Source organism: Schistocerca gregaria, chromosome 2 (genome assembly GCF_023897955.1).
Source record: "Schistocerca gregaria isolate iqSchGreg1 chromosome 2, iqSchGreg1.2, whole genome shotgun sequence".
In the NCBI taxonomy this organism is placed as follows: domain Eukaryota; kingdom Metazoa; phylum Arthropoda; class Insecta; order Orthoptera; family Acrididae; genus Schistocerca; species Schistocerca gregaria.
In genome coordinates, this window is record NC_064921.1 from 740,012,579 (window position 1) to 740,038,379 (window position 25,801).

At 43.5% G+C, this 25,801-nt stretch overlaps 1 protein-coding gene across 2 annotated transcripts in view; it reads left to right on the forward strand.

Moving 5' to 3' along the window:
• Positions 1-25,801, forward strand: part of LOC126334905 (probable imidazolonepropionase) — a 149,508-nt gene that overhangs the window by 13,017 nt on the left and 110,690 nt on the right. For both annotated transcript variants that reach the window (XM_049997616.1, XM_049997615.1), the window contains exon 2: positions 21,912-22,068. In XM_049997616.1, coding sequence (XP_049853573.1) covers positions 21,959-22,068 — 110 coding nt within the window. In that variant the 5' untranslated portion in view covers positions 21,912-21,958. The remainder of the gene's footprint in view (positions 1-21,911; positions 22,069-25,801) is intronic.

Consider the following 25,801-nt stretch of genomic DNA (forward strand, 5'->3'; position numbering starts at 1 on the left):
CCGCTATATGGTTGCCTGAGGAGCTATTGTGAAGAGCGGAAGGTCTGGCTATCATCCCGTAGCGGCAAAGTTGGAAAAACCATAACTAAGGGATGTCCCCAGGGTTCCGTCCTAGATCCCCTGTTCTGGGATATCCACATGGAACCACTTTTAGACAGTTTTCAACAGAGTGAAGAGGTGCTAGAGGTGATAGCCTACGCAGATGACCTCCTTCTGCTGGTCGGCGGCTGGAGCCGCGAAGACATGGAACCAAAAATAGAAAGAGCTATGTCAAAATTGCAACTATGGTGTACTAATACTAAGATGTAAATTTCACCAACTAAATCAACTTACTTATTGCTGAAAGGACAACTAGTAAGAAACCCTACAGTTAGAATTGGGGGCTCGCCAGTTCTCAGACGACAAGAGGCTCGCTACTTGGGCGTTATCATCGATGAAAGGTGGAACTTCGGAAGGCACATTGAGTCCGTAACCCAAAAAGCACTTCAAGTACTCAATGACCTTATCTCCGTAGAGCACAAAAGATTTCACCTTCCACCAAACCTAATAAAGTTGTATCACAACAGTACACTAACTTCAATAGTGAGTTACGGATCGGGAGTCTGGGCACTCAGGCTCACAAGGGTGGTGCTTGCCATGACAGTGAGAACAGTTCAAAGAAAGATGCTGTTAAGATCTGTGGGGGCTTACAGAACATCCATAGGAAGTGCCCTATTAGTGATAATGGGGCTCTGTCCCCTAGATATCAAAATACGGGAACAAGCAGCATGTTACTGGGTCAAGGAAGGGAACGACATGAGAATAGAGAACATAATAGGAGCTGTGGCTAAGGACAAGGGAGAAATTCGAAGAATGGGTGAGGACTTATGGCAGGAATCCTGGGAAATGGATGAATCTGGCAGAAGAACCTTCGGATTCCTGCCAAATGTTAAAGAAATGTTAGGCATGAGGTATTTCGCACCAACACGGGGTCTAATACATTTTCTCACCGGTCATGGGCCCTACCCGACGTATCTATGTCGGTTTGGGAAAAGGGCTACACCTGAGTGTGACTGTGGCGCTTTGGAAGGCGCTCCCGACCATGTGGTTTACGAGTGCCCCCTTTTCGATGATGTAGCAGCTACATTAAGACAACAACAACACATACGACCTATTACGACACAAAGAGACTTTCGAAACTCTAAAAAAACTTGACAAACGAGGTATCACGAAAAGTTCTGACTGCATACCTGAGGGATTCTCGCGACTAGGGACAACCCTAATCATATACCGCCTGTGCGTGGACAGGTCGACTTTTAGTTGGAATCCGCCACCTGCAGGACTAGGGGGACCGGGGAACACCTACTCTTGACTAAGATAGCACCATAATCGACGTAGGTTAGTACAGTAGTTAGTAGCATTAGAAGTAGATACCAAATTAGGAACCTGAAGCGACAAGCAATTTTAGCCTGCCCAGTGTCAGGGGCAGACTCATCGGGATTAGCTCGATGAACAGGGCCTTGAAGTAGGTTTATATCTAGGCTGACACACCTGTAACGCTGCAGACAGTTAGGAATTAACAAGTAGGTAGGAAAATTAACAACTAGGTAGTAGCGTATAGATTAACAATTGTAATCTGCCTATTAACATGTACTGTGTCGCACTGTCTGTAGCTCATAAATAAATATTGTAACATTGTAATAGCAATAATAGCTGCTGATAACATATAATATTGTATTAATATTAGGACCCACTAATCATTAAGGTGGTGGGTTAATTTGTATTACTTGGTTCAAATGGCTCTGAGCACTATGGGACTTAACATCTATGGTCATCAGTCCCCTAGAACTTAGAACTACATATACCTAACTAACCTAAGGACAACACACAACACCCAGCCATCACGAGGCAGAGAAAATCCCTGACCCCGCCGGGAATCGAACCCGGGAACCCGGGCGCGGGAAGCGAGAACGCTACCGCACGACCACGAGATGCGGGCAATTTGTATAACTATTATAGATGTTATTGAAATAAAGATTTTAAAAAAAAAGGCTGACTGATTGAGTTATCCAAGCACGACTCACGACCCCAGTTCGAGTCTTGGTCCGACACACAGTTTTAATCTGCCACGAAGTTTCATATCACCGCGCACTCCGCTGCAAAGTGAACATATCATTCTAGTAATGTTTCTATCACATTTCGATGGAGAACTCCTGAAATTGCCTATACAGCTGTCGATTTTGTTCCGTTAACAACGACGTGTTGAGTTCTACCTGCAAGAAAGTTCTGAATACAGTCACAAATCTGGTCCGATTCTCGGTAAGCTCCTACATTGTTCACTAAACGACCGGGACCGTGTTAAATGACGTCCCGAACTCAAGTAACACGGCATCAACCTGCGCGCCGTTGCTTACGGCACTCTTGATCCAATGGAGCAATTGAGCTAGCTGAGTTTCGCAAGATCTCTCTTTCCACAATATGCGTTGATTTTTACAGAACAGATTTTCTTTCTCCAACCAACCCGGATAGCCACGTGTGTGAAAACGCCACTTCTGGGACGGGACCGAGTAGGGTGACGCTGTGGTTCGCACAGTGGACTCGCTTTCCGGATGACGTTGGTTCAAACTCGCGCCCGCTCATCCTGATTTGAGTTTTCCGTGATTTCCCTTAATCGCTTAAGGCAAATGCCGGGATGGTTCCTTCGAAAGGGCACGGCCACTTTCCATATCCATCCGTCCCTAACCTGCGTCTGTGCTCCGTCTCTAACCACCTCGTCGTCGACGGGACGTCACACACTAATCTCCTGCTCCTCCTCTGGAACGCGGAAATGGGCAGGGCCCAGATCGCCGAGGGTCGGTGAGCCGGCCAGCCACATTTAGGCGTTTCTTAAGCACAAGGCGAGCACACCCTAACTGCGAAAGATCCCTCCTTACCACAACACCACCTCCTCCGTATTACACTGTTGCCTCTAAACTTGATGGCAGGGAGCGTTCCAGACCCAAATTCCTCCGTCATATTGTCAGAGGGTATGGCGTTATTCATCACTCCAAATCACTCGTTTCCAGTCATCCACTATCCAGTGGCGTCACTGTTTACACCACTCCAACGTCGCTTATTATCGACCACATAAATGTGTAGCTTATGAGGAGCTGCACGATTACTGCAGCGACTGTTTTGGCTCTGTTCTGCAGTCAGTATGGACGGATGGTACAGAACAACGTCGAAATAGTGCCCTCAATCTTTCCTCTAGCACTTGCTCGTAATGCTCTTACCGAGCTGCAGGAAGGGACCGATCTATCACCATCGCGCGCAGGTTTTCAACGCAACGCAAACATGGCAGCACTATATATCGCCGTAAACAGCCAGAAATTTACCTAAACAAAAAATTAGAAGGCCTGAAAATAATGCCAAAAATCCTGTAACTTCATCAAATGTAAACAAACGAAGTGTTTCCAGAACACATCTACGTTAAATAAATCTTTGTTGAAGTTTACTCCCTGTTTCTCCACTTGAAGGAGTACCTTTTGTTGGTTATTCTTGTTTGTATTAAACTGAATTTTCTCAGTCATTCTCTTTTTTCTCTCTTTCTAATTTTCTGTTCTAATCGAATATTATGGGAATATGAACAAATATTTTTGTGAATATTTAGTAACTTTATTTCTTAAGTTACTGAATACAGTTGTAAGTAGGCTGCTTAGGTTTTTATGTTGGTAACGCCATGTAGCGCTCTATATGAAAATCACTGACTGTGCTGTGTGAAGGCTGTGATTGGTTTGCATTGTTGGAGTATATGTTATTGTAGTGTTGGGCAGTTGGCTGTTAACAACGCGTAGCGTTGTGCAGTTGGAGGTGAGCCGCCAGCAGTGCTGGATGTGGGTAGGGAGATGGCGGAGTTTTGAGAGCGAATGACCTGGACATATGTCCATCAGAGACAGTAAGTTTGTAAGACTGGATGTCATGAACTGATATACACTCCTGGAAATTGAAATAAGAACACCGTGAATTCATTGTCCCAGGAAGGGGAAACTTTATTGACACATTCCTGGGGTCAGATACATCACATGATCACACTGACAGAACCACAGGCACATAGATACAGGCAACAGAGCATGCACAATGTCGGCACTAGTACAGTGTATATCCACCTTTCGCAGCAATGCAGGCTGCTATTCTCCCATGGAGACGATCGTAGAGATGCTGGATGTAATCCTGTGGAACGGCTTGCCATGCCATTTCCACCTGGCGCCTCAGTTGGACCAGCGTTCGTGCTGTACGTGCAGGCCGCGTGAGACGACGCTTCATCCAGTCCCAAACATGCTCAATGGGGGACAGATCCGGAGATCTTGCTGGCCAGGGTAGTTGACTTACACCTTCTAGAGCACGTTGGGTGGCACGGGATACATGCGGACGTGCATTGTCCTGTTGGAACAGCAAGTTCCCTTGCCGGTCTAGGAATGGTAGAACGATGGGTTCGATGACGGTTTGGATGTACCGTGCACTATTCAGTGTCCCCTCGACGATCACCAGAGGTGTACGGCCAGTGTAGGAGATCGCTCCCCACACCATGATGCCGGGTGTTGGCCCTGTGTGCCTCGGTCGTATGCAGTCCTGATTGTGGCGCTCACCTGCACGGCGCCAAACACGCATACGACCATCATTGGCACCAAGGCAGAAGCGACTCTCATCGCTGAAGACGACACGTCTCCATTCGTCCCTCCATTCACGCCTAGCCCAGCTTCATGGAGACGGTTGCGAATGGTCCTCGCCGATACCCCAGGAGCAACAGTGTCCCTAATTTGCTGGGAAGTGGCGGTGCGGTCCCCTACGACACTGCGTAGGATCCTACGGTCTTGGCGTGCATCCGTGCGTCGCTGCGGTCCGGTCCCAGGTCGACGGGCACGTGCACCTTCCGCCGACCACTGGCGACAACATCGATGTACTGTCGAGACCTCACGCCCCACGTGTTGAGCAATTCGGCGGTACGTCCACCTGGCCTCCCGCATGCCCACTATACGCCCTCGCTCAAAGTCCGTCAACTGCACATACGGTTCACGTCCACGCTGTCGCGGCATGCTACCAGTGTTAAAGACTGCGATGGAGCTCCGTATGCCACGGCAAACTGGCTGACAGTGACGGCGGCGGTGCACAAATGCTGCGCAGCTAGCGCCATTCGACGGCCAACACCGCGGTTCCTGGTGTGTCCGCTGTGCCGTGCGTGTGATCATTGCTTGTACAGCCCTCTCGCAGTGTCCGGAGCAAGTATGGTGGGTCTGACACACCGGTGTCAATGTGTTCTTTTTTCCATTTCCAGGAGTGTATGTATTATGACTTTTGAACACTATTAAGGTAAATACATTGTTTGTTCTCTATCAAAATCTTTCATTTGCTAACTATGCCTATCAGTAGTTAGTGCCTTCAGTAGTTAGAATCTTTTATTTAGCTGGCAGTAGTGGCGCTCGCTGTATTGCAGTAGATCGAGTAACGAAGATTTTTGTGAGGTAAGTGATTCATGAAAGGTAAAGGTTATTGTTAGTCAGGGCCATTCTTTTGTAGGGATTTTTCAAAGTCAGATTGCGTTGCGCTAAAAATATTGTGTGTCAGTTTAAGCACAGTCATTTATAATTTTTCTAAGGGGACGTTTCACTGTGGGTTTAATCTCACGAGGACATAATTTCTAAGCTTTCTGAATTGAGACGATTATCAAGCCTGAAGCTGGTGTTACACGACATTAGCGTGATGTCTCTTGGGTGTAACCAATTTTTTGACTAGTGTTCTTATGTGGGGGGGGGGTTTCTAAAATTATTGATTCTCCTATAAAGTTCGGTCCCAGAATATTGGGAGCAACTCTTTTGGTGAAGCAATTATAAAATTACCTTGGACGCCATTTTTGTATCGGTCAATTTGGTAATAACTCCACACTGGGCGCCATTTATCTTATGACAGATTTTGTTAAGCCACACTTTGGGCGACATTTCTATAGTGTCAGATTTGTTAGATGCAAGTTCCTAAGACTGGTGGTTTTGTCGTTAGCACTGTGAAACTAATTTATATTCATCACAATTACTAATCAAAAGCTGTTGCCTCTGGATCACAGGGTCGCTGGTTCGATTTCTGGCTGGGTAAGGTATTTTCTCTTCCCGGGGACAGAGTGTTTGTGTCGTCTTCATCATTTCCTCCTCATCATCGCCGGCCGCGGTGGTCTCTAGGCGCGCAGTCCGCAACCGTGCGACTGCTACGGTCGCAGGTTCGAATCCTGCCTCGGGCATGGATGTGTGTGATGTCCTTAGGTTAGTTAGGTTTGAGTAGTTCTAAGTTCTAGGGAACTAATGACCACAGCAGTTGAGTCCCATAGTGCTCAGTGCCATTTATGAACCTCCTCATCATCATTCGCGACAGTGGCTAGATTGGATTGGGTAAAAAAAAAAAAAGGACTGTATAAAAATTGGAACTTAGTACAGGCTCTGATGACCGCCCAGCTGAGCTCCCCACAAACCAAACATCATCATTATCAACTTTCAGTGCAGTATTTATAGTTAAGAAATTGTTTGTTGGGCCATATGCAGTAATGTACACTACTGGCCATTAAAATTGCTACACCACGAAGATGACGTGCTACAGACGAGAAATTTAACCGACAGGAAGAAGATGCTGCGATATGCAAATGATTAGCTTTTCAGAGCATTCACACATGGTTGGCGCCGCTGGCGACACCTACAACGTGCTAACATAAGGAAAGTTTACAACCGATTTCTCATACACAGACAGCAGTTGAGCGGCGTTGCCTGGTGCAACGTTGTTGTGATGCCTCGTGTAAGGCGGAGAAATGCTTACCATCACGTGTCCGACTTTGATAAAGGACGGATTGTAGCCTATCGCGATTGCGGTTTATCGTATCGCGACATTGCTGCACGCGTTGGTCGAGATACAATGACTGTTAGCAAATTATGGACTCGGTGAGTTCAGGAGGGTAATACGGAACGGTGTGCTGGATCCCAACGGCCTCGTATCACTAGCAGTCGAGATGACAGGCAACTTGTCCGCATGGCTGTAACGGATCGTGCAGCCACGTCTCGATCCCTGTGCCAATAGTTGGGAACCTGTGCAAGACAACAACCTTCTGCACGAACAGATCGACGACGTTTGCAGCAGCATGGACTATCAGCTCGGAGACCATGGCTCCGGTTACCCTTGACGCTGCATCACAGACAGGAGCGCCTGCGATGGTGTACTCAACGACGAACCTGGGTGCACGAATGGCAAAACGTCATTTTTTCGGATGAATCCAGGTTCTGTTTGCAGCATCATGATGGTCGCATCCGTGTTTGGCGACATCGCGGTGAACGCACATTGGAAGCGTGTATTCGTCATCGCCATACTGGCGTATCACCCGGCGTGATGGTATGGGGTGCCATTGGTTACACGTCTCGGTCACTTCTTGTTCGCATTGACGGAACTTTGAACAGTGGACGTTACATTTCAGATGTGTTACGGCCCGTGGCTCTACCCTTCATTCGATTCCTACGAAACCCTAAATTTGAGCAAGATAACGCACGACCGCGTGTTGCAGGTCCTGTACGGGCTTTTCTGGATACAGAAAATTTTAGACTGCTGCCCTGGCCAGCACATTCTCCAGATCTCTCACCAATTGAAAACGTCTGGTCAATGGTGACCGAGCAATTGGCTTGTCACAATAAGCCAGTCACTACTCTTGATGAACTGTGGTATATCGTGTTGAAGCTGCATCGCAGCTGTACCTGTACACGCCATCCAAGCTCTGTTTGACTCAATGCCCAGGGGCATCAAGGCCCTTATTACGGCCATAGGTGGTTGTTGTGGGTACTGATTTCTCAGGATCTGTGCACCCAAATTGCTTGAAAATGTAATCACATGTCAGTTGTAATATAATATATTTGTCCAATGAATACCCGTCTATCATTTGCATTTCTTCTTGGTGTAGCAATTTTAATGGCCAGTAGTGTAAATAGGATATCACCATTTTATTCCCACAAATTATATTTCTTCTGGTATATGGTTAAATTGACAGCAGTTTTTTATTTTAGAAAGCTTCTCGTCTACATACCTGCGTGGCAAACTCAGCCGCGTGGGGTAGCCGTGTGTTCTGAAGCGCTTTGCCACGGTTCGCGCGGCGACCCTCGACGGAGGTTCGAGTCCTCCCTCGGGCATGGATGCGTGTGATGTCCTTAGGTTAGTTAGGTTGAAGTAGTTCTAGGGGACTGATGACCTCAGATGTTAAGTCCCATAGTGCTCAGAGCGATTTATCTGGTAGCAACTGTGCTGGTCCCTCCAGGATGAAGATCGTTGAATGCGCTTTGGCCCCACCACTCAGGCCTCCAGAAGGCTTGATGGTGAATGTCGCCTACAACTTCCCATCAGTCTTTACTCCCTGCAATTTGCATTGGCAAAGTCCTCCTAGCAGGAGTCGCTATTCCCTCAGAGTTCGAAGATGGTTTCACAAACAGAGAACAGTCAGACACATGTCCCACATCCAGCTTTGTTGGCTGCGATCTGAGTACAAGTAGAGCAAGCCGCTGGACAGAAGTATTGTTTACACACGAACTGTCTTGTGCACATTGCTATTGCCAGGTGACTGTGACTTATGTCAGCCTTCTTTTCTTGACCGGACAGCTCTCCGGATGCTTCACCTGTAGCTGGATGGTGTCTTAACTTCGCCTTTAGAAGCACTGGTAGACATATTCTGCAGTGTCGGTACTTTGAATAATCGTTTTACGTCCGATTTATAGCTTGTTAGTTCACTCTGCATGGTCAACACAATGACGGCATATTCGTCTCTCTCTGTACCAGTCGTCGTCAAACTGTGGTTCGAATGAAGTATCGTGCAACCCGCTGTTCTGAGCCATATTTTACAACAGTATTCATCTAGCAACTAACAGCCGAATTCAGAAACTTCGCCTAACATTAAGAGTTTCTTGAGATTATAGTTTTCCTGCTCAGTAAAAACAAAAATACTTACGGTGACAGTAATACAGAGTGTATCAAAGAGAATCATCCGACTTTTAAAAAATCATAACTATTATGTTATTTGAGATTGTGTGTGAACAACGAATTGTTGGAAAGGGCAAACTCTCTAGTTTTACATGGTTCCCGCTAAGTAGCAGCAGTGTGTGCTCACTTCAATTCTAGTAAAGTTAGTGTCAGGATAACAGAAAGCGTTTTATGTTATTTGTTTTGCGCAGTGCGGGCTGGTACTAACTATTCAGCATGACTTTCGTACTAGGTATGGTGTGGATCCTCCTACAGGACAGAGCGTTAGACGATGGCACGAACAATTCACAGAAACAGGTTGTTTCTGCAAAGGCAAATCGCCAGGGCGGCCCCGTTGTCTGACACAGACGTCTTACGTTTCACAAGGAGTCCGCAGGAATCCGTCCGCCATGCAGCTCGGCAGCTCAACATGCCCCCGACGTCCGTTTGGCATGTGTTGCGTCGACGTTTACACACGAAACCATACAAAGTCCAGCTGCTGCAAGGTCTTCATGAAGGCGACAAACAACAATGTGTGGCGTTCTGTCATTTCGTTCTTGGCAAGATGATGGATGAAGTTTTCTTCCACACTTAGTGTTTATCTACATCTACATCTACATGATTACTCTGCAATTCACATTTAAGTGCTTGGCAGAGGGTTCATCGAACCACAATCATACTATCTCTCTACCATTCCACTCCCGAACTGCGCGCGGGGAAAACGAACACCTAAACCATTCTGTTCGAGCTCTGATTTCTCTTATTTTATTTTGATGATCATTCCTACCTATGTAGGTTGGGCTCAACAAAATATTTTCGCATTTGGAAGAGAAAGTTGGTGACTGAAATTTCGTAAATAGATCTCGCCGCGACGAAAAACGTCTTTGCTTTAATGACTTCCATCCCAACTCGCGTATCATATCTGCCACACTCTCTCCCCTATTACGTGATAATACAAAACGAGCTGCCCTTTTTTGCACCCTTTCGATGTCCTCCGTCAATCCCACCTAGTAAGGATCCCACACCGCGCAGCAATATTCTAACAGAGGACGAACGAGTGTAGTGTAAGCTGTCTCTTTAGTGGACTTGTTGCATCTTCTAAGTATCCTGCCAATGAAACGCAACCTTTGGCTCGCATTCCACACAATATTATCTATGTGGTCTTTCCAACTGAAGTAGTTCGTAAATTTTTACACCCAGGTACTTAGTTGAATTGACAGCCTTGAGAATTGTACTATTTATCGAGTAATCGAATTCCAACGGATTTCTTTTGGAACTCATGTGGATCACCTCACACTTTCCGTTATTTAGCGTCAACTGCCACCTGCCACTCCATACAGCAATCTTTTCTAAATCGCTTTGCAACTGATACTGGTCTTCGGATGACCTTACTAGACGGTAAATTACAGCATCATCTGCGAACAATCTAAGAGAACTGCTCAGATTGTCACCCAGTTCATTTATATAGATCAGGAACAGCAGAGGTCCCAGGACGCTTCGCTGGGGAACACCTGATATCACTTCAGTTTTACTCGATGATTTGCCGTCTATTACTACGAACTACGACCTTCCTGACAGGAAATCACGTATCCAGTCGCACAACTGAGACGATACCCCATAGGCCCACAGCTTGATTAGAAGTCTCTTGTGAGGAACGGTGTCAAAAGCTTTCCGGAAATCTAGAAATACGGAATCAACTTGAGATCCCCTGTCGATAGCGGCTATTACTTCGTGCGAATAAAGACCTAACTTCGTTGCACAAGAACGATGTTTTCTGAAGCCATGCTGATTACGTATCAATAGATCGTTCCCTTCGAGGTGATTCTTAATGTTTGAACACAGTATATGCTCCAAAACCGTACTGCAAACCGACGTCAGTGATATAGGTCTGTAGTTCGATGGATTAATCCTACTACCCTTCTTAAACACTGGTGCAACCTGCGCAATTTTCCATTCTGTAGGTACAGATCTATCGGTGAGCGAGCGGTTGTATATGATTGCTAAGTAGGGGCCTATTGTATCAGCGTAATCTGAAAAGAACGTAATCTGTTAGTGACGAGGCAACATTCCATTTAAATGGAAATGTGAACCGTTATAATGTGAGAATATGAGGTAGAGAACAACCACATGAAGTTGTAAAACATGAGAGGGACTCTCCAAAATATAATGCGTTTCGTGCAGTTTCAGGGGAAACGTGTATGGTCCATTTTTCTTTGCCGAGTACAAAAAATGTGTGTGAATTCCTAAGGCACCAAATTTCTGAGGTCATTGGTCCCTAGACTTACACACTACTTAAGCTAAGAACAACACACACACCCGTGTCCGAGGGAGGACTCGAACCTCTGGCGGGAGGAACCGCCTCAAACTACGCGTCCACTCCGCGCGGCTGCTGACAACACTCTTACAGGAAGCACATATCTCGATATGCATGAGAACTTCCTTTTCCCACACTTGGAGACTGATTCGAACGACTTCATTTACCAATAGGATGGGGCACCACGACACTGGCATCTGGAAGTGCGGGGATTTTTAAATCAAAGGATTGCTGAACGATGGATCGGTCGCACTGGACCAAATGATTCAGCCTTGCGTTACTGGCCTCCAAGGTCACTGGACATGACTGTATGTGACTATTTATTGTGCGGGTTTATAAAAGAATCTGTTTATGTGTCTCCGTTACCAACAACAATGAATGAAGTGAGACATCGCATAACAGCAGCTGTGGAAGCCATAATTCACGACATGCTCGCCGCAGTGTGGGAACAACTGAATACCTCATTGACATATGTCGTGCATCTCAAATGGAGCATACTGAATACCTATGAAAAGGTTTGAAAAAAAAAATTGTTGAGTTTTCCTTTCATCAAAACACAAAATTCATTGTATATGTTTATTGGTTCAAAATGGTTCTGAGCGCTATGAGACTTAACTGCTGTGGTCATCAGTCCCCTAGAACTTAGAACTACTTAAACCTAACTAACCTAAGGACATCATACACAGCCATGCCGAGACAGGACTCGAACCTGCGACCATAGCGGTCGCGCGGTTCCAGACTACAACGCCTAGAACCGCTCGGCCACTACGTCCGGCTGTACATGTTTATTAGTTTCAGAAATATAGACATATCAAATCGGATGATTGTTTTTTATACACTCTGTATTTTACGATACGCTTAATTTTAATTGACATTGGTGAATTCACCCGTGGGCTAAGGCCTTTATTACGCTATAAAATTTCTTTAACAAAGAAATGTTATCAAGTAATCATTATATTTCTCTGACAAATATATTTGACATGATGCACAAGGGGAATCACACAGTCATAAAATATTTCGCCGTAGTTCGTTCAGAATAACTGGCATGTAGTAACAGAAGAACGGCTTGATGTCGACTGAGAAATTGCTATTTTTAATGCTGTTAGCATCAGAGTTCCCATTCACGATACGGAGCAGTGTTTTTCCAAGACGAATACGGAAAGTAATCGAACTAATATTCTCTCCCCCACTAATGTTAACATATAATAAAATCTGAGGGCAATGTAACGTATACAGTTCATGTTGCCGAGTTGTAAACGTATCATCGAAAATCCTTTACAGTGAGAAAAGAATTGTGATATTTGTTTTAAGTGCAAAGGGAACCTATTATGAATATATCCATGTGCTTGCCTGGTAGTTTCTGATGTTTCACGACTATTGTAGCTCGTTTCGCGAATACCATAATGGATTTCAGATTCATTTTAATACATTCGAAACCAGACACAACTTTTATATTATTGCACATTAGCTACTATTTATTCGTATAAACGATCCTTTGGCCTTGTCCTCGCTTCTATGCCTAGTTTATACCTGTCAAGTTTCTCTATCCCAACATTGCCAACGGCCTTGTCTCAGTGGTAACACCGGTTCCCGTCAGATCACAGAAGTTAAGCGCTGTCGGGTTGGGCTAGCTCTTGGATGGGTGACCATCCGGTCTGCCGAGCGCTGTTGGCACACGGGGGGCACTCAGCCCTTGTGAGGCAAACTGAGGAGCTACTTGACTGAGAAATAGCGGCTCCGGTCTCGGAAACTGACATACGGGCGGGAGAGCGGTGTGTTGACCCCATGCCCCTTAATATCCGCATCCAGTGACGCCTGTGGGCTGAGGATGACATGGTGGCCAGTCCGAAGCCTTTATGCCTTCATAGCCTATTCGGGAGAAGTTTAGTTTTTTTAGCTCTAACATTTAGTCCTTTAACATTTCAGCTTGAGACACACTATTTTTTTATGTGCATATCTTAACCCACAGCTAGCAAACGGGACATTACTTTTAGCACTAAACTCAATTCCTAAACACTTTCAGTTACCGCTGTTGCATCATCAGTGAATCATATTGCGCTAATTTTCTGCCCTTGACAAACAACAATAGCTCTTTAATTCCCTTTTCAGTCTTCTTTCAGCCGGCCGTGGTGGCCGCGGGGTTCTAGGCGCTACAGTCAGTGCTCAGAGCCATTTGAAACATTTTTTTCCTTCTTTCTTCTTCTTCTATCTCCTATAAATAAAAATCATTTGCCATATCATCACTAGAGAATGGCTCGACCGATTTGACAGATTTGTGTGTGTGTGTGTGTGTGTGTGTGTGTGTGTGTGTGTGTGTGTGTGTGTGTGTGTGTGTGTGTCTGTGTGTTCTTAATTGTTGGGATAAGGTTTGCATGAAAGCAAATTTTTGGAAAACCCACCGAAAAAGTCTGAAATTTTGTATGAAAATCTCAACAAAGGAAACGCGACGGTCGATTTGATAGTTATGTTGTCGCAAATTTTCATAAAAAAAACTTTGTGACGTTCATTTTGGCAGATCTGCTGTCGCATGTTTTCATAACAGTAACAAATTGAATATTGACATCTTGCGAAAAAGAATACAATGGAAAGCGACATTCCTGTGAGTAATCGGTAGTGATAATGTATTTGATGTGTTACAGAGGCCGAATTGATGTCAGTTCGTTGTACTTCGGTGTGCCGCGAACATTCAGTTGATTTCAGTTAGTGATTTATTTCTTTGGAAAAAATACCACCAGTGAGACGTCGAAATAATGGTCGGCGTACGCGGAATGCAGGCCAGCTACATGACCGTCGAGTCAGTGAGACTGACGAAGAGCGTAGACAGCGTTTGGAGGCAAATCGAAGAACTGCACGTTACAGAGTTGGTCATTTTCAAATGTCGTGCTTACCTGTAGCAAGGAATGTTTTTGTAATACAAGACAATGAGTAGATGAAACATAACATTCAAACCAGTTTTTAAACATTTGATAGTGTCTCACATTGCGTAATGCATCGAAAAGCGAGTATATTTATTGTTATTAATGAATTAATCATCCGCTCAAAGAAACAGCATAACAACACTTTGTCAAACACGTGTTGTAGTTGTTGTGGTTTTCAGTCTGAAGACTGGTTTGATGCACTGAACTCTTGATCCATTGACGCCTCAGAATGTGTCCTACCAACCGGACCCTTCTTCTTGTCAGGTTGTGCCACAAACTCCTCTTCTCCCCAATTCTATTCAATACCTCCTCATTAGTTATGTGATCTATCTATATAATCTTCAGCATTCTTCTGTAGCACCACATTTCGAAAGCTTCTATTCTCTTCTTGTCCAAACTACTTATCGTCCACGTTTCACTTCCATACATGGCTGCACTCCATACAAATACTTTCAGAAAACAGTTCCTAACACTTAAATCGATATTCAATGTTAACAATTTTTTCTTCTTCAAAAACGATTTTATTGCCATTGTCAGTCTACATTTTATACCCTCTCTGCTTCGGCGATCATCAGTTGTTTTGCTGTCCAAATAGCAAAACTCATCTACTACTTTAAGTGTCTCGTTTCCTGATCTAATTCTCTCAGCATCATATTTAATTCGACTACATTCCATTAAATATGATGCTGAGAGAATTAGATCAGGAAACGAGACACTTAAAGTAGTAGATGAGTTTTGCTATTTGGACAGCAAAACAACTGATGATGCTCAAAGAAACAGCATAACAACACTTTGTCAAACACGTGTTGTAGTTGTTGTGGTTTTCAGTCTGAAGACTGGTTTGATGCACTGAACTCTTGATCCATTGACGCCTCAGAATGTGTCCTACCAACCGGACCCTTCTTCTTGTCAGGTTGTGCCACAAACTCCTCTTCTCCCCAATTCTATTCAATACCTCCTCATTAGTTATGTGATCTATCTATATAATCTTCAGCATTCTTCTGTAGCACCACATTTCGAAAGCTTCTATTCTCTTCTTGTCCAAACTACTTATCGTCCACGTTTCACTTCCATACATGGCTGCACTCCATACAAATACTTTCAGAAAACAGTTCCTAACACTTAAATCGATATTCAATGTTAACAATTTTTTCTTCTTCAAAAACGATTTTATTGCCATTGTCAGTCTACATTTTATACCCTCTCTGCTTCGGCGATCATCAGTTGTTTTGCTGTCCAAATAGCAAAACTCATCTACTACTTTAAGTGTCTCGTTTCCTGATCTAATTCTCTCAGCATCATATTTAATTCGACTACATTCCATTAAATATGATGCTGAGAGAATTAGATCAGGAAACGAGACACTTAAAGTAGTAGATGAGTTTTGCTATTTGGACAGCAAAACAACTGATGATGCTCAAAGAAACAGCATAACAACACTTTGTCAAACACGTGTTGTAGTTGTTGTGGTTTTCAGTCTGAAGACTGGTTTGATGCACTGAACTCTTGATCCATTGACGCCTCAGAATGTGTCCTACCAACCGGATCTATCTATATCATATTTAATTCGACTACATTCCATTACTCTCTAAAGTACTGGAGGGGACTAGGAAATGCCATTAAGGTCCTAGACCCGATGAAGGGAAACTCCTGATCTACACCTCCAAGCGGTAGAGAGTGGGCAACATCACTTCATATGATGGCTAACGTAGACAGGGACCGAAGGATGACTGGGATAAGTCATCACCCCAGCATCTGCTGGACAGGGCACCCTCTTGCCCTGGAAATGAGAAATCATTTCCAAAGGCGGAAGAACCAGCTGATGGTCAACGGCATAGGATGTGGAAGGCAACGGGAAACCACCACATTAAAGAACTACGGTTATCCCAAGCATCAGCAGTAAACCATGTCAGTATCTTCTGTAAAATTTTCCGGAGATAAAATAGTCCCCCAATCGGATCTCCGGGTGGGGACTGCAAAAGATATAGACAACGTGAAGGAAATGAATCCCAATTTTAACATAGCCACTTGGAATGTGAGAACACTGCTTCAGTGTAGCAAGCTAGAAAATGTAAAACTTGAAATGGAGCGACTGGAAATCGATATCCTGGGCATATCGGAGATGAGATGGCCCCAACCAGGTGATTTCTGGTCTGGAGAATACAGAGTCATTCACACCGGAACTGACCAAGATAGACCGGGAATGGGAGGAGTTGGAATAATTTTGAGGAAAAACTATGGCTCACGTGTCAAGGAATATGTGCAATATAGCTCTCGAATAATACTAGTCAAACTTGAAACTAAACCAAAGGACACTGTGATAATACAAATATACATGCCAACATCCAAAGAAGAAGATGCAGTCATTGACGAAATATACGAAGAAATAAGTGATGCGATGAGAAATGTTAAAGGAGATGAAAACCTGATTGCCATGGGGGACTGGAACGCAATTGTGGGTGAAGACCCGGAGGAAGGAATTGTTGGCAAATATGGACTTGGAAGAAGAAATGAAAGAGGTGATCGACTGATCGAGTTCTGCTCCAAGCACCAATTAGTTGTTGCAAACACACTTTTCCAACACCACAAACGAAGAAGATATACATGGAAGGCCCCTGGAGACCTGAGGAGACAACAGATTGACTACATTCTAGTGAAAGCACGTTTTAGGAACCAGATAAAAGATTGCAGGAGCTATCCATCTGCAGACATAGGCAGTGATCATAACCTGGTCATGATGAAAAGTTCACTGAAATTCAAACGTTTGAAGAAGAAGCCAGTAAAACTTAAATGGGAACTAGAAAAACTGAAAACTGAGGGACTGGCAAAGCACTATGCTCATGAAACAGACAACCTAATTAAAAATTTTCAACATGGTGGAGTAAATGAAGACTGGAATCAGATTAAATCTGGTATATACAAAGCAGCAGAAAAGATAGTTGGAAGAACTGAACCCAAAAACAAGAGGAAATGGATTACAGCAGATATTATTGAGCTTATAGAAAACAGAAGATTATACAAAAATGCAACTGAGGAACAAGGAAAAGCTGAATACAGAAGACTAAGGAATTTAGTTAATAGAGAAGCTAGGAAAGCAAAAGAAAATTTTCTTGGAGAAATGTGCAGGAAAGTAGAAGAAAATATGCAAAACGGAAGAACTGATTTAGCCTACAGAACAGCAAATCAATTTTTTTTCTTAACAAACGTAAAACAGTACTCTCAGGCACAATAGAAAATAAAGAGGGGAAAATGCTGTTTGGTGAAGACATGCTGAAGAGATGGAAAGAATACATAGAGGAGTTGTATGCTGGAACACCTCTTTCGGAGGAAGTAATAGGAAGAGAAGAGGAAGTAGACGAAGATGACAAGGGAGATGACATTCTGCAAGAAGAATTTGACAGAGCTCTAAAAGAACTACAGGACAACAAAGCAACGGGTATTGATGACATCCCTGCAGAACTAATAAAGAATGCTGGAGACGGCATGAAAATGATGCTGCTTAAACTTATTAGGTCCATCTATAACACAGGAGAGATACCGACAGACTTCCAGAAATGTATCATTGTTCCTATACCAAAGAAGGCAGCAGCTACAAAATGTGAACAGCACCGAACTCTTAGCCTAATATCACATGCATCAAAAATTCTCATAAAAATAGTTCTGAAGAGAATTGAAGAGAAGGTGGAGGATATGCTGAGTGAAGATCAGTTTGGTTTCAGAAGGGGATTGAGAACAAGAGAGGCGATTCTGGCACTGAGACTCATTATCGAAAAGCAATTACAGAAAAATAAACCAACTTATATTGCCTTTATAGACATGGAAAAGGCATTTGATAACGTTATCTGGCAAGAGATGTTCAGAGTGCTGAGGAAAATTGGAATAAAGTACAAAGACATCCGCGTGATACTCAGTTTCTATAAGAATGAGGTGGCAGTGATTAGGAACTGTCACCAGGAACAACAAGCAAATATTAGAAAAGGGGTAAGACAAGGATGTGCTCTCTCTCCTCTTATATTCAATGCTTACATCCAGGAAGCTATAGACCAAGTTCGAGAAACTACTGAGGTGGGGATCAAAATTAATGGGCAGAAGATAGACATGGTACGTTATGCAGATGATATTGCTGTAGTCACGGAGACAGAAGAAGATCTAGAGGAAGTCCTCAGAACAACGGAAAAAATTCTATACAATCAGTATGGAATGAGAATAAACAAGAAAAAGACTAAAGTGATGGTATGCAGTACAGGAGCAGAATATGAACCTCCGATAATTAGAATTGGAAGAGAGGAGCTGGAAGTGATACAGGAATTTACTTACCTGGGAAGCAAAATCACAAGGGATGGTAGAAGCCGGAAAGAAATTGCGACCAGAATACAAAAGGCCAAAATTGCATTTAATCGGAGAAGGAACTTACTCACCAGCAACAACATCAGTCTGCAAATAAGGAAACGCATCATGAAAGGTTTCGTTTGGAGTGTGGCCCTATATGAATGTGAAACTTGGACAGTTGGAAGATCAGAGAGAAGACGGCTAGAGGCCCTGGAGATGTGGTGCTATAGAAGGATGATGAAGATCAGCTGGACAGACAAAGTAACAAATGAAGAGGTGCTTAGAAGAGTACAGGAAACCAGATCTCTGTGGAGGCACATCCAAACAAGAAGAGACAAACTTGTAGGGCACATCCTACGACACAACAATATCATTGGAACAATAGCAGAAGGAGTTATTGAGGGAAGGAATCGGCGGGGGCGACCAAGGATATCATACATGCAACAGATCATGAATGACGTTGGATGTAACACATATGTGGAAATGAAGAGGAAAGCAGACAGAAGAGAGGAATGGCGCTCTGCTGCAAACCAACCTCAGGGTTGAACACTAAAAGAAGAAGACATTCCATTATCCTTGCCTTGCATTTGCTGATGTTCATCTTATATCCTCCTTTCAAGTTACTGTTTATTCCGTTGTGCTGTTGTTCCAAGTCCTCTGTCTCTGACAGAATTATAGCGTCATTGGGAAACCTTAAAGTTTTTATTTCTTCTCCCTGGAGTTTAATTCCTGCTCCAAACTTTTCTCTGGTTTCCTTCACTGCGTCCTTTACGTATTGAATAACACCAGGGAAAGGCTACAATCCTGCCTCACTCCCTTCTCAACCACTGCTTCCCTTCCATGCCCCTCGACATTTATAACTGTCGTCTGCTTTCAGTATAAGTTGTAAATTGCCCTTCGTTCCTTGCATTTTACTCCTGATAGCTTCAGAATTTCAAAGAGAGTTCTCCACTCAAAATTGTTAAAATTTAACACTAACTGTGTCACTTTAAGAGTCCCGATGGCAGCAATCTGAAACAGAGAACACTCGACACAAAGTGGTGTCGACTTTTATAGATCGATACTTGGTGCAGGCGGCCAGCGTATCGCTCCCTTACTATGGCTAGTCTAAGGGAGCACGCACACACTGAAGAGCGAAAGATGCACGCAAAAGTGCCGCAACAAGACATGATATAGATTCGACTAACGTCTGAAGTAGTGCTGGAGGGAAATGATACCATTAATCGTGCAGGGCTGTCCACAAATCCGAAGAAGTGTCACTTGGTGGAGATCTCTTCTGAACAGCACGTTGCAAGGCATCCCAGATGTGCTCAATAATGTTCATGTCCGGTGAGTTTCGTGGCCAGCGGAAGTGTTAAACTCAGAAGAGTGTTCCTGGAATCACTCTGTTGCAATTCTGGATCTGTGGTGTGTCGCATTGTCCTACTGGAACTGTTCAAGTGCCTCGGAATGCACAATGGACAAGAATGCATGCAGGTGATCAGACAGGATGCTTACGTAAGTGTCACCTGTCGGAGTCGTTCCTAGGCGTATCAGGGGTCCCATATCACTGCAACTGCACACGCCACATACCATTAAGGAGCCTACACCAGCTTAAACAATCCCCTGCTGACATCCAGGGTCAATAGATTCATAAGGTTGTCTCCATACCCGTAAACGTCCATCCACTCGCTTGAATCTGAAACGAGACTCGTCCGACCAGGCAACATGTTTCTAGTCATCAATGGTCCAATGTCAGTGTTGACGAGCCCAGGCGAGGCGTAAAGCTTTATGTCGTGCAGTCATCAAGGGTACACGAGTGGGCCTTCGGCTCCGAAAGCCCATATCGATGGTGTTTCTTTGAATGGTTCGTACATTGACACTCGTTGACAGCCCAGCATTGAAATCTGCAGCAATTTTCGGAAGGGTTGCACTTCTGTCACGTTGAACGATTCTCTTCAGGTGTCGTTCGTTGGTCCCGTTCTTTTCGGGTCTTTTTCCAGCTGCGGCGATGTCGGAGATTTATTGTGTTCCCGGATTACTGATATTCACGGCAGATTCGTGAAATAGCCGTAAGGGAAAATCCCCACTTCATCGCTACATCGGAGATGCTGTGTTCCATCGCTCACACGCCGACTATAACACGTCGTTCAAACTCACTTAAATCTTGATAACCCGCCGTTGTAGCAGCAGTAACCGATCTGACAACTGCGCCAGATATTTGTTGTCTTATACAGGCGATTCCGACCGCAGGCCGTATTCTGCCTGTTTATACAGTATATTTCTGTATTTGAATATACATGCTTATACCGGTTTCTTTGGCATTTCAGTGCAACACACTACTGTATGTAGGTTACCAATAAGATAGGTACATAAGCGGCCTGAGGTGACGTCACACAACGTCAGAATTGCTCTCAGGCAAAAAAGATTGACGACCAGTGCTCTGTAATGCCATTACTCTGTATTGGCGCTTTAAACACCCAACTCTTACGGTATGTAGCAATGAATTCTACCTTGTGGCCGTATTGCATGTAACATTAGTAGTCCTTCCTTGTTGGTTTTCCGCCCGGCTGTTGTGTACTGACCTGATTAGCTCGACTCTTGGGTTACCGAGGGAAGACTTTCGAAATTCTACTCCATTCTCAACACTGTTATTTGCGAGTGCTTCGCTATATTCATCATAAATATTCCTTTCTAAAAGCTTTCCTGTGTAACCTAGTGATTGTTTAGTTTGCTGATAAATGCAGAACTCTGTGGCCTCTTGAGTCGTCAGTTTGACAGGTTCCTCCACTGTACTGCCATCGCCGATCTACAGAGTAACAGCGAGTCGAATATGCACCTTCAGTGGCCCTCCAAAAAGTGCCTGCAACGTTACTGCCCAGATGGACGCCTCTCTCCACTTCTCCTGTCTGTGACACGGCGTGACTTGTGGTCTGGTTCCCTTCTTACACATGCATCATAGCCAAGGCCACCTTCCTCTAGTGCCTCCCTTTGAAAATCGTTGACCTTTTCCGTGAAGCAAGTCCCTGATGAACCAAAAAGCTTTTCCTTGTGAATCTGAGCTTCATAAATTGGGTAATGGAAACTGAATAGCCAAGACTTTCTTGTTTGATGTAGCCCATATGACAACACACTCAAGTATTTCTTCTTCTTTACAGACTTCCTGTATGATCTACGTCTGGCTTCATATAATCATATATTTCAGTTGTGTAGGTTGACAATCATATACAGCCACCAGTTTAACATTGTACCTATGTACTTTTCTACAGTCGTTTGTTAGTGGGGATGAGCGTTTTCCTACGCATGTGTACTGGGGCTCTACCATGTCTTTAAGACTAGAACAGATAACAAGGCAAATAACGTGTTTACTTCAATTTTTTTTCTTTTAGTTAAGGAGCTGCTGACATCGTCTTCGCCGAGACTCTACAACTTCAAGATGCGGCTGTTAATCCACTCTGCAGACCAGGTGGTAACTCCCGTCTCCGTAGAACGTGGCAGGAAACCAGAAGTGCGTGTCCTTCATAATGCAGCCATCGCCGTTGATGAGTAAGTACTATAAGCTCCCTGTGCTGGGCAGTACATACGGATTGCACGATTGAGGATCTGTCTTTTGCAGAACAACAAATATGTTCGCCATAAAATGCTATCATTGCCGCCGGCAAACACGAAACTTATATTAAGTGCCACTCACATCTTTTCAGACATTAAATACTAGATTTGATTGGCAAAATCGAAATAATGTAAGTTAAGACAGAGATGGTTTCCCACAGCATCAGTAGTGAAAACCATTAGGACAGAGTTAGCCCCAGCGGCTAGTTCAATATAAATAATCAAAAGTGTAATGCAGGTAACTAGACGTAGAACATATGTTTCACACAAGCACAGTATCAGCGATACAAAATAGGGATTCTTCAGGAAAACACAGCGAAAATGAAACATTGTTGCAGCAATAGAGGTGCGCAGAACTACCACATGCAACCTAGCGAAACTTTAATCCAGATACGTCATCTACATACAGCGGACAAGCGCTCTAGTAGGGCTGTATTTGGTTCCGTGGCAGCGAGAGAGAACAACTGGGCGGTAAATCTGGGCGAACGGCGTGAAGCATCAGCATTAACTGAGGGTGGGAGAGGGGGGGAGGGGGGGGGGGGTTGGCAGATTGGAGGCATATCATAGATCAGAGGTGATCAGCTACTTAAACGTTCGATTATATGTTGTTTACAGAGCCTGGTAACATTTTTTTTGGCGTTAGGTTCGTTATCCAAATAGTTCACTGAAGTATAGTAACGGGCTATGATAACAATCAATGAGAGATATTTGCGGTTACCCGGAAAGGTATCGTAACAATGATGAGTATTTGGTGCAACTATTTCAGTATCTCCCAAAACCTTAGGGACAAAATTGTACTGACGCAAGGAGTATTTAGAGATCAGAAATGGATCGTCGGAAATTGATATTTCAGGCGGTATGAGATCTTGAACGCCTTTAGTTCTGCATCGACGCTCATAGTGCTACTTACGAAAACAATATATAATCGTCTGTGATGTGACAATATTCATTTTTTCCCCATGAGGTGTCGTACGGAAATCCACTACAAATGGAAGAGAATCTAAGGATCTCTCTGCAGGGATATTTCAGAGACATGGAAAAATTTAATGTAGTATCCTAATGCATGCACTAAGAAAGCTTTTCAACGCTTTGAAAAGCTCCTGAGAGCTTAATTTGCCGCTATAACATGAAAGCTGTTAATGCTAATAAAAACCGAAAATTGTTTTCTGTATTATTTTCTTATCGTAAAGTACTGAATTTATGATCTTCTACCTTCTATGTATGAGGTTTGTTCAAAAAATTCCGGAACATTCGTAATTTCACGCCTGTGATGTGTTGGCCTGTGGTTAATCTGTAACTGTCGGAAGTTTCTGAGTAGATCGTTGTGTCGCACAGTTAGCAAATTTCGAGCTGGCGGAATTAAAGGGGCAAAGCGTCTGCATTAAATTTTTTGTGAAACTCTGGAAAACCTTTAGAGAGACACACCAAATGATGCAGGGAAGGCTACGGTGATGAGTGCTTAAGCCGCACTTGGTGTTACGGTTGGGTCACACAGTTTAACCCTCCCATTACCAAGCTTTTTCACACCTATATTTTACCAAGCGGGGTATTTAGACTACACCAAAAGAGTTTTGTGATTTATTGTAATATTTGTTCTCAGATTTCGTTATTTCTATTGAATGGGTTTATTTAGTATTGAAAAACAGCTTTTCAGGTTATTAGAAGTATTGAATTAGATCACAGATACAAAGTACAAAAAAGTTTTATATCTTTCACTAAATTCGGTACTCAACGAACAGAAAATTAATAATCTGTGTATCTCAACAGTCACTGCAGTAAAATAACACTTTTTCAACTTTTCAGTCAAGTACATTTTTGCATTGCATACACTTCACAGTTTCATCTCTGTGTATATTACGAACAGGTTTCTTGCACGTGACACAACAGAACCTTGTTTTCCGATCTTCGTTTCTCTTGCAATCTTGACATCGTTGTGGCGTTGGTAACTTGGAACACTGGCTCTGGATCACTGCTGTAGGAATTGCAATACTACAAGCTTTCAGTGCATCTTGTACATCTTTATGAAGACCGTTGATATTTTTGGCTCTTTCTTCCATGTTGCCTTTGCTGAGTCCAAATGCCAGTTCTGTCGTGAAGAGTTTACTTCGGCTTCGGTTTTTCTTTTGCCATTCAGGAAACCTTTGAGTGTACAGAATATATGCGTTCAGTGCTGCAATATTTATCATTTCCATGAAGATTCTTAGTGCCCATCGCCTCGTTCCTCTAACACAACTGTATTCTTTTGTCATTTTGTCCCCATTATCTACCTTTGGTTTTGTTGTGGTGCAGTATAATTTCGGGTTTGTGTTCACTTTCTTCACCACTCACTTGTCTCTCATTATGCTGAGCAGAGACTAGTATTACTGCCTTTCCCTTCTTTGGAACGTAGGAAACTAGGGTCAAGTCATTTGTGAAACCGAACATTGAAGAGTGAACTTCTCTCTTTCTGTTTGGCAAGAATTACTTTGGAATCTCTTTCTTATTGGAACTCAAGGTACCAACCAATATCGTGTTTCATTTTAGTAGTTCAGCAGCCAGTGGAAAACTGGTGAAAAAGAATGTCAGTTGTTACACCATGACCATTCTTCAGAAAAGGTTCCATCAGATCCAAAACAACTCTCTGTCCTTGATTCACTTCCCGAGTATTGTCCACCATTCCTGTGTAAATTTGGATCCGTAATGAGTAAGATGTCTTCAAATCAGCACGAACCCAAATTTTAATGCCATACTTGCCAGGATTGCTCTTCATATAAACCCTAAAAGGGCAGTTTCCTCGATAAGTTGCTAATCGTTCATCAGTAGTCACGTATTCATAATGATAGAAGTTCTTACACAAGTTAGATTGAAATTTGTCGAGCACTATCCTGATGGCTTGTAGCTTGTCCTTGGTTTCTTCAATTCTCTGTGCTCTTGTGTCTCTGCTGTCAAATCGCAAGAATTTGAGTACAGATAAAAATCGGTTTCTTGACATGGCAACAGAAAAGGCAACATTAGCTCCCCATAGATCGGAAGCATTTGCGCGATGCCCATGAGTTCTACCAGCTCCTAGTAGAACTGCTAATACAGCGTACACTTCACCTGCATTTATATCTCTCCATGTCGTTTTGTTCGAAGAATGAGCTGCATTCCACAAAGAAATTACTCGTTTGGCTTCCCTCTTCGTTTCTTCTACAATGATGCTCATGATTTCCGGTGAGATAAATAATAAAAATTACTCTGTTATTGTTTTGATTGTTTTCCATCATTCACTGGGCCAGATGTTACGTTCAAAATGTTGCGACGTCGACGCCGCCCACCTTTTGGTGGTTCACTAGAAAAGTGTACTCCACTTCTAGAAACAAACAAATCTCCAGTGTCTTCGTCTTCTTCTCCCTCTTCTTCTTCTACTTGTTCACGTGAATGTGTAGTGTCTTCTGATATTTCATCATCAGCTTCATCTGATGCTATGATATGGTCTTCGTCAAGAGGTTCCATATACTCATTCAGTTCATTATCAATGTCCAATTCATTTTCATCGTCACTGACATCAGAACTGTATAGAATTTCCGTGATCTCTTCGCTAGAGAGTCCTTTGGATACCCTTACTTGCAGATGAAATACTGACTCGTGTAATATCAGCTCAATAGTGAACGTCAAATTCAAATCAACAATAGTAACCAGCAACAACAAC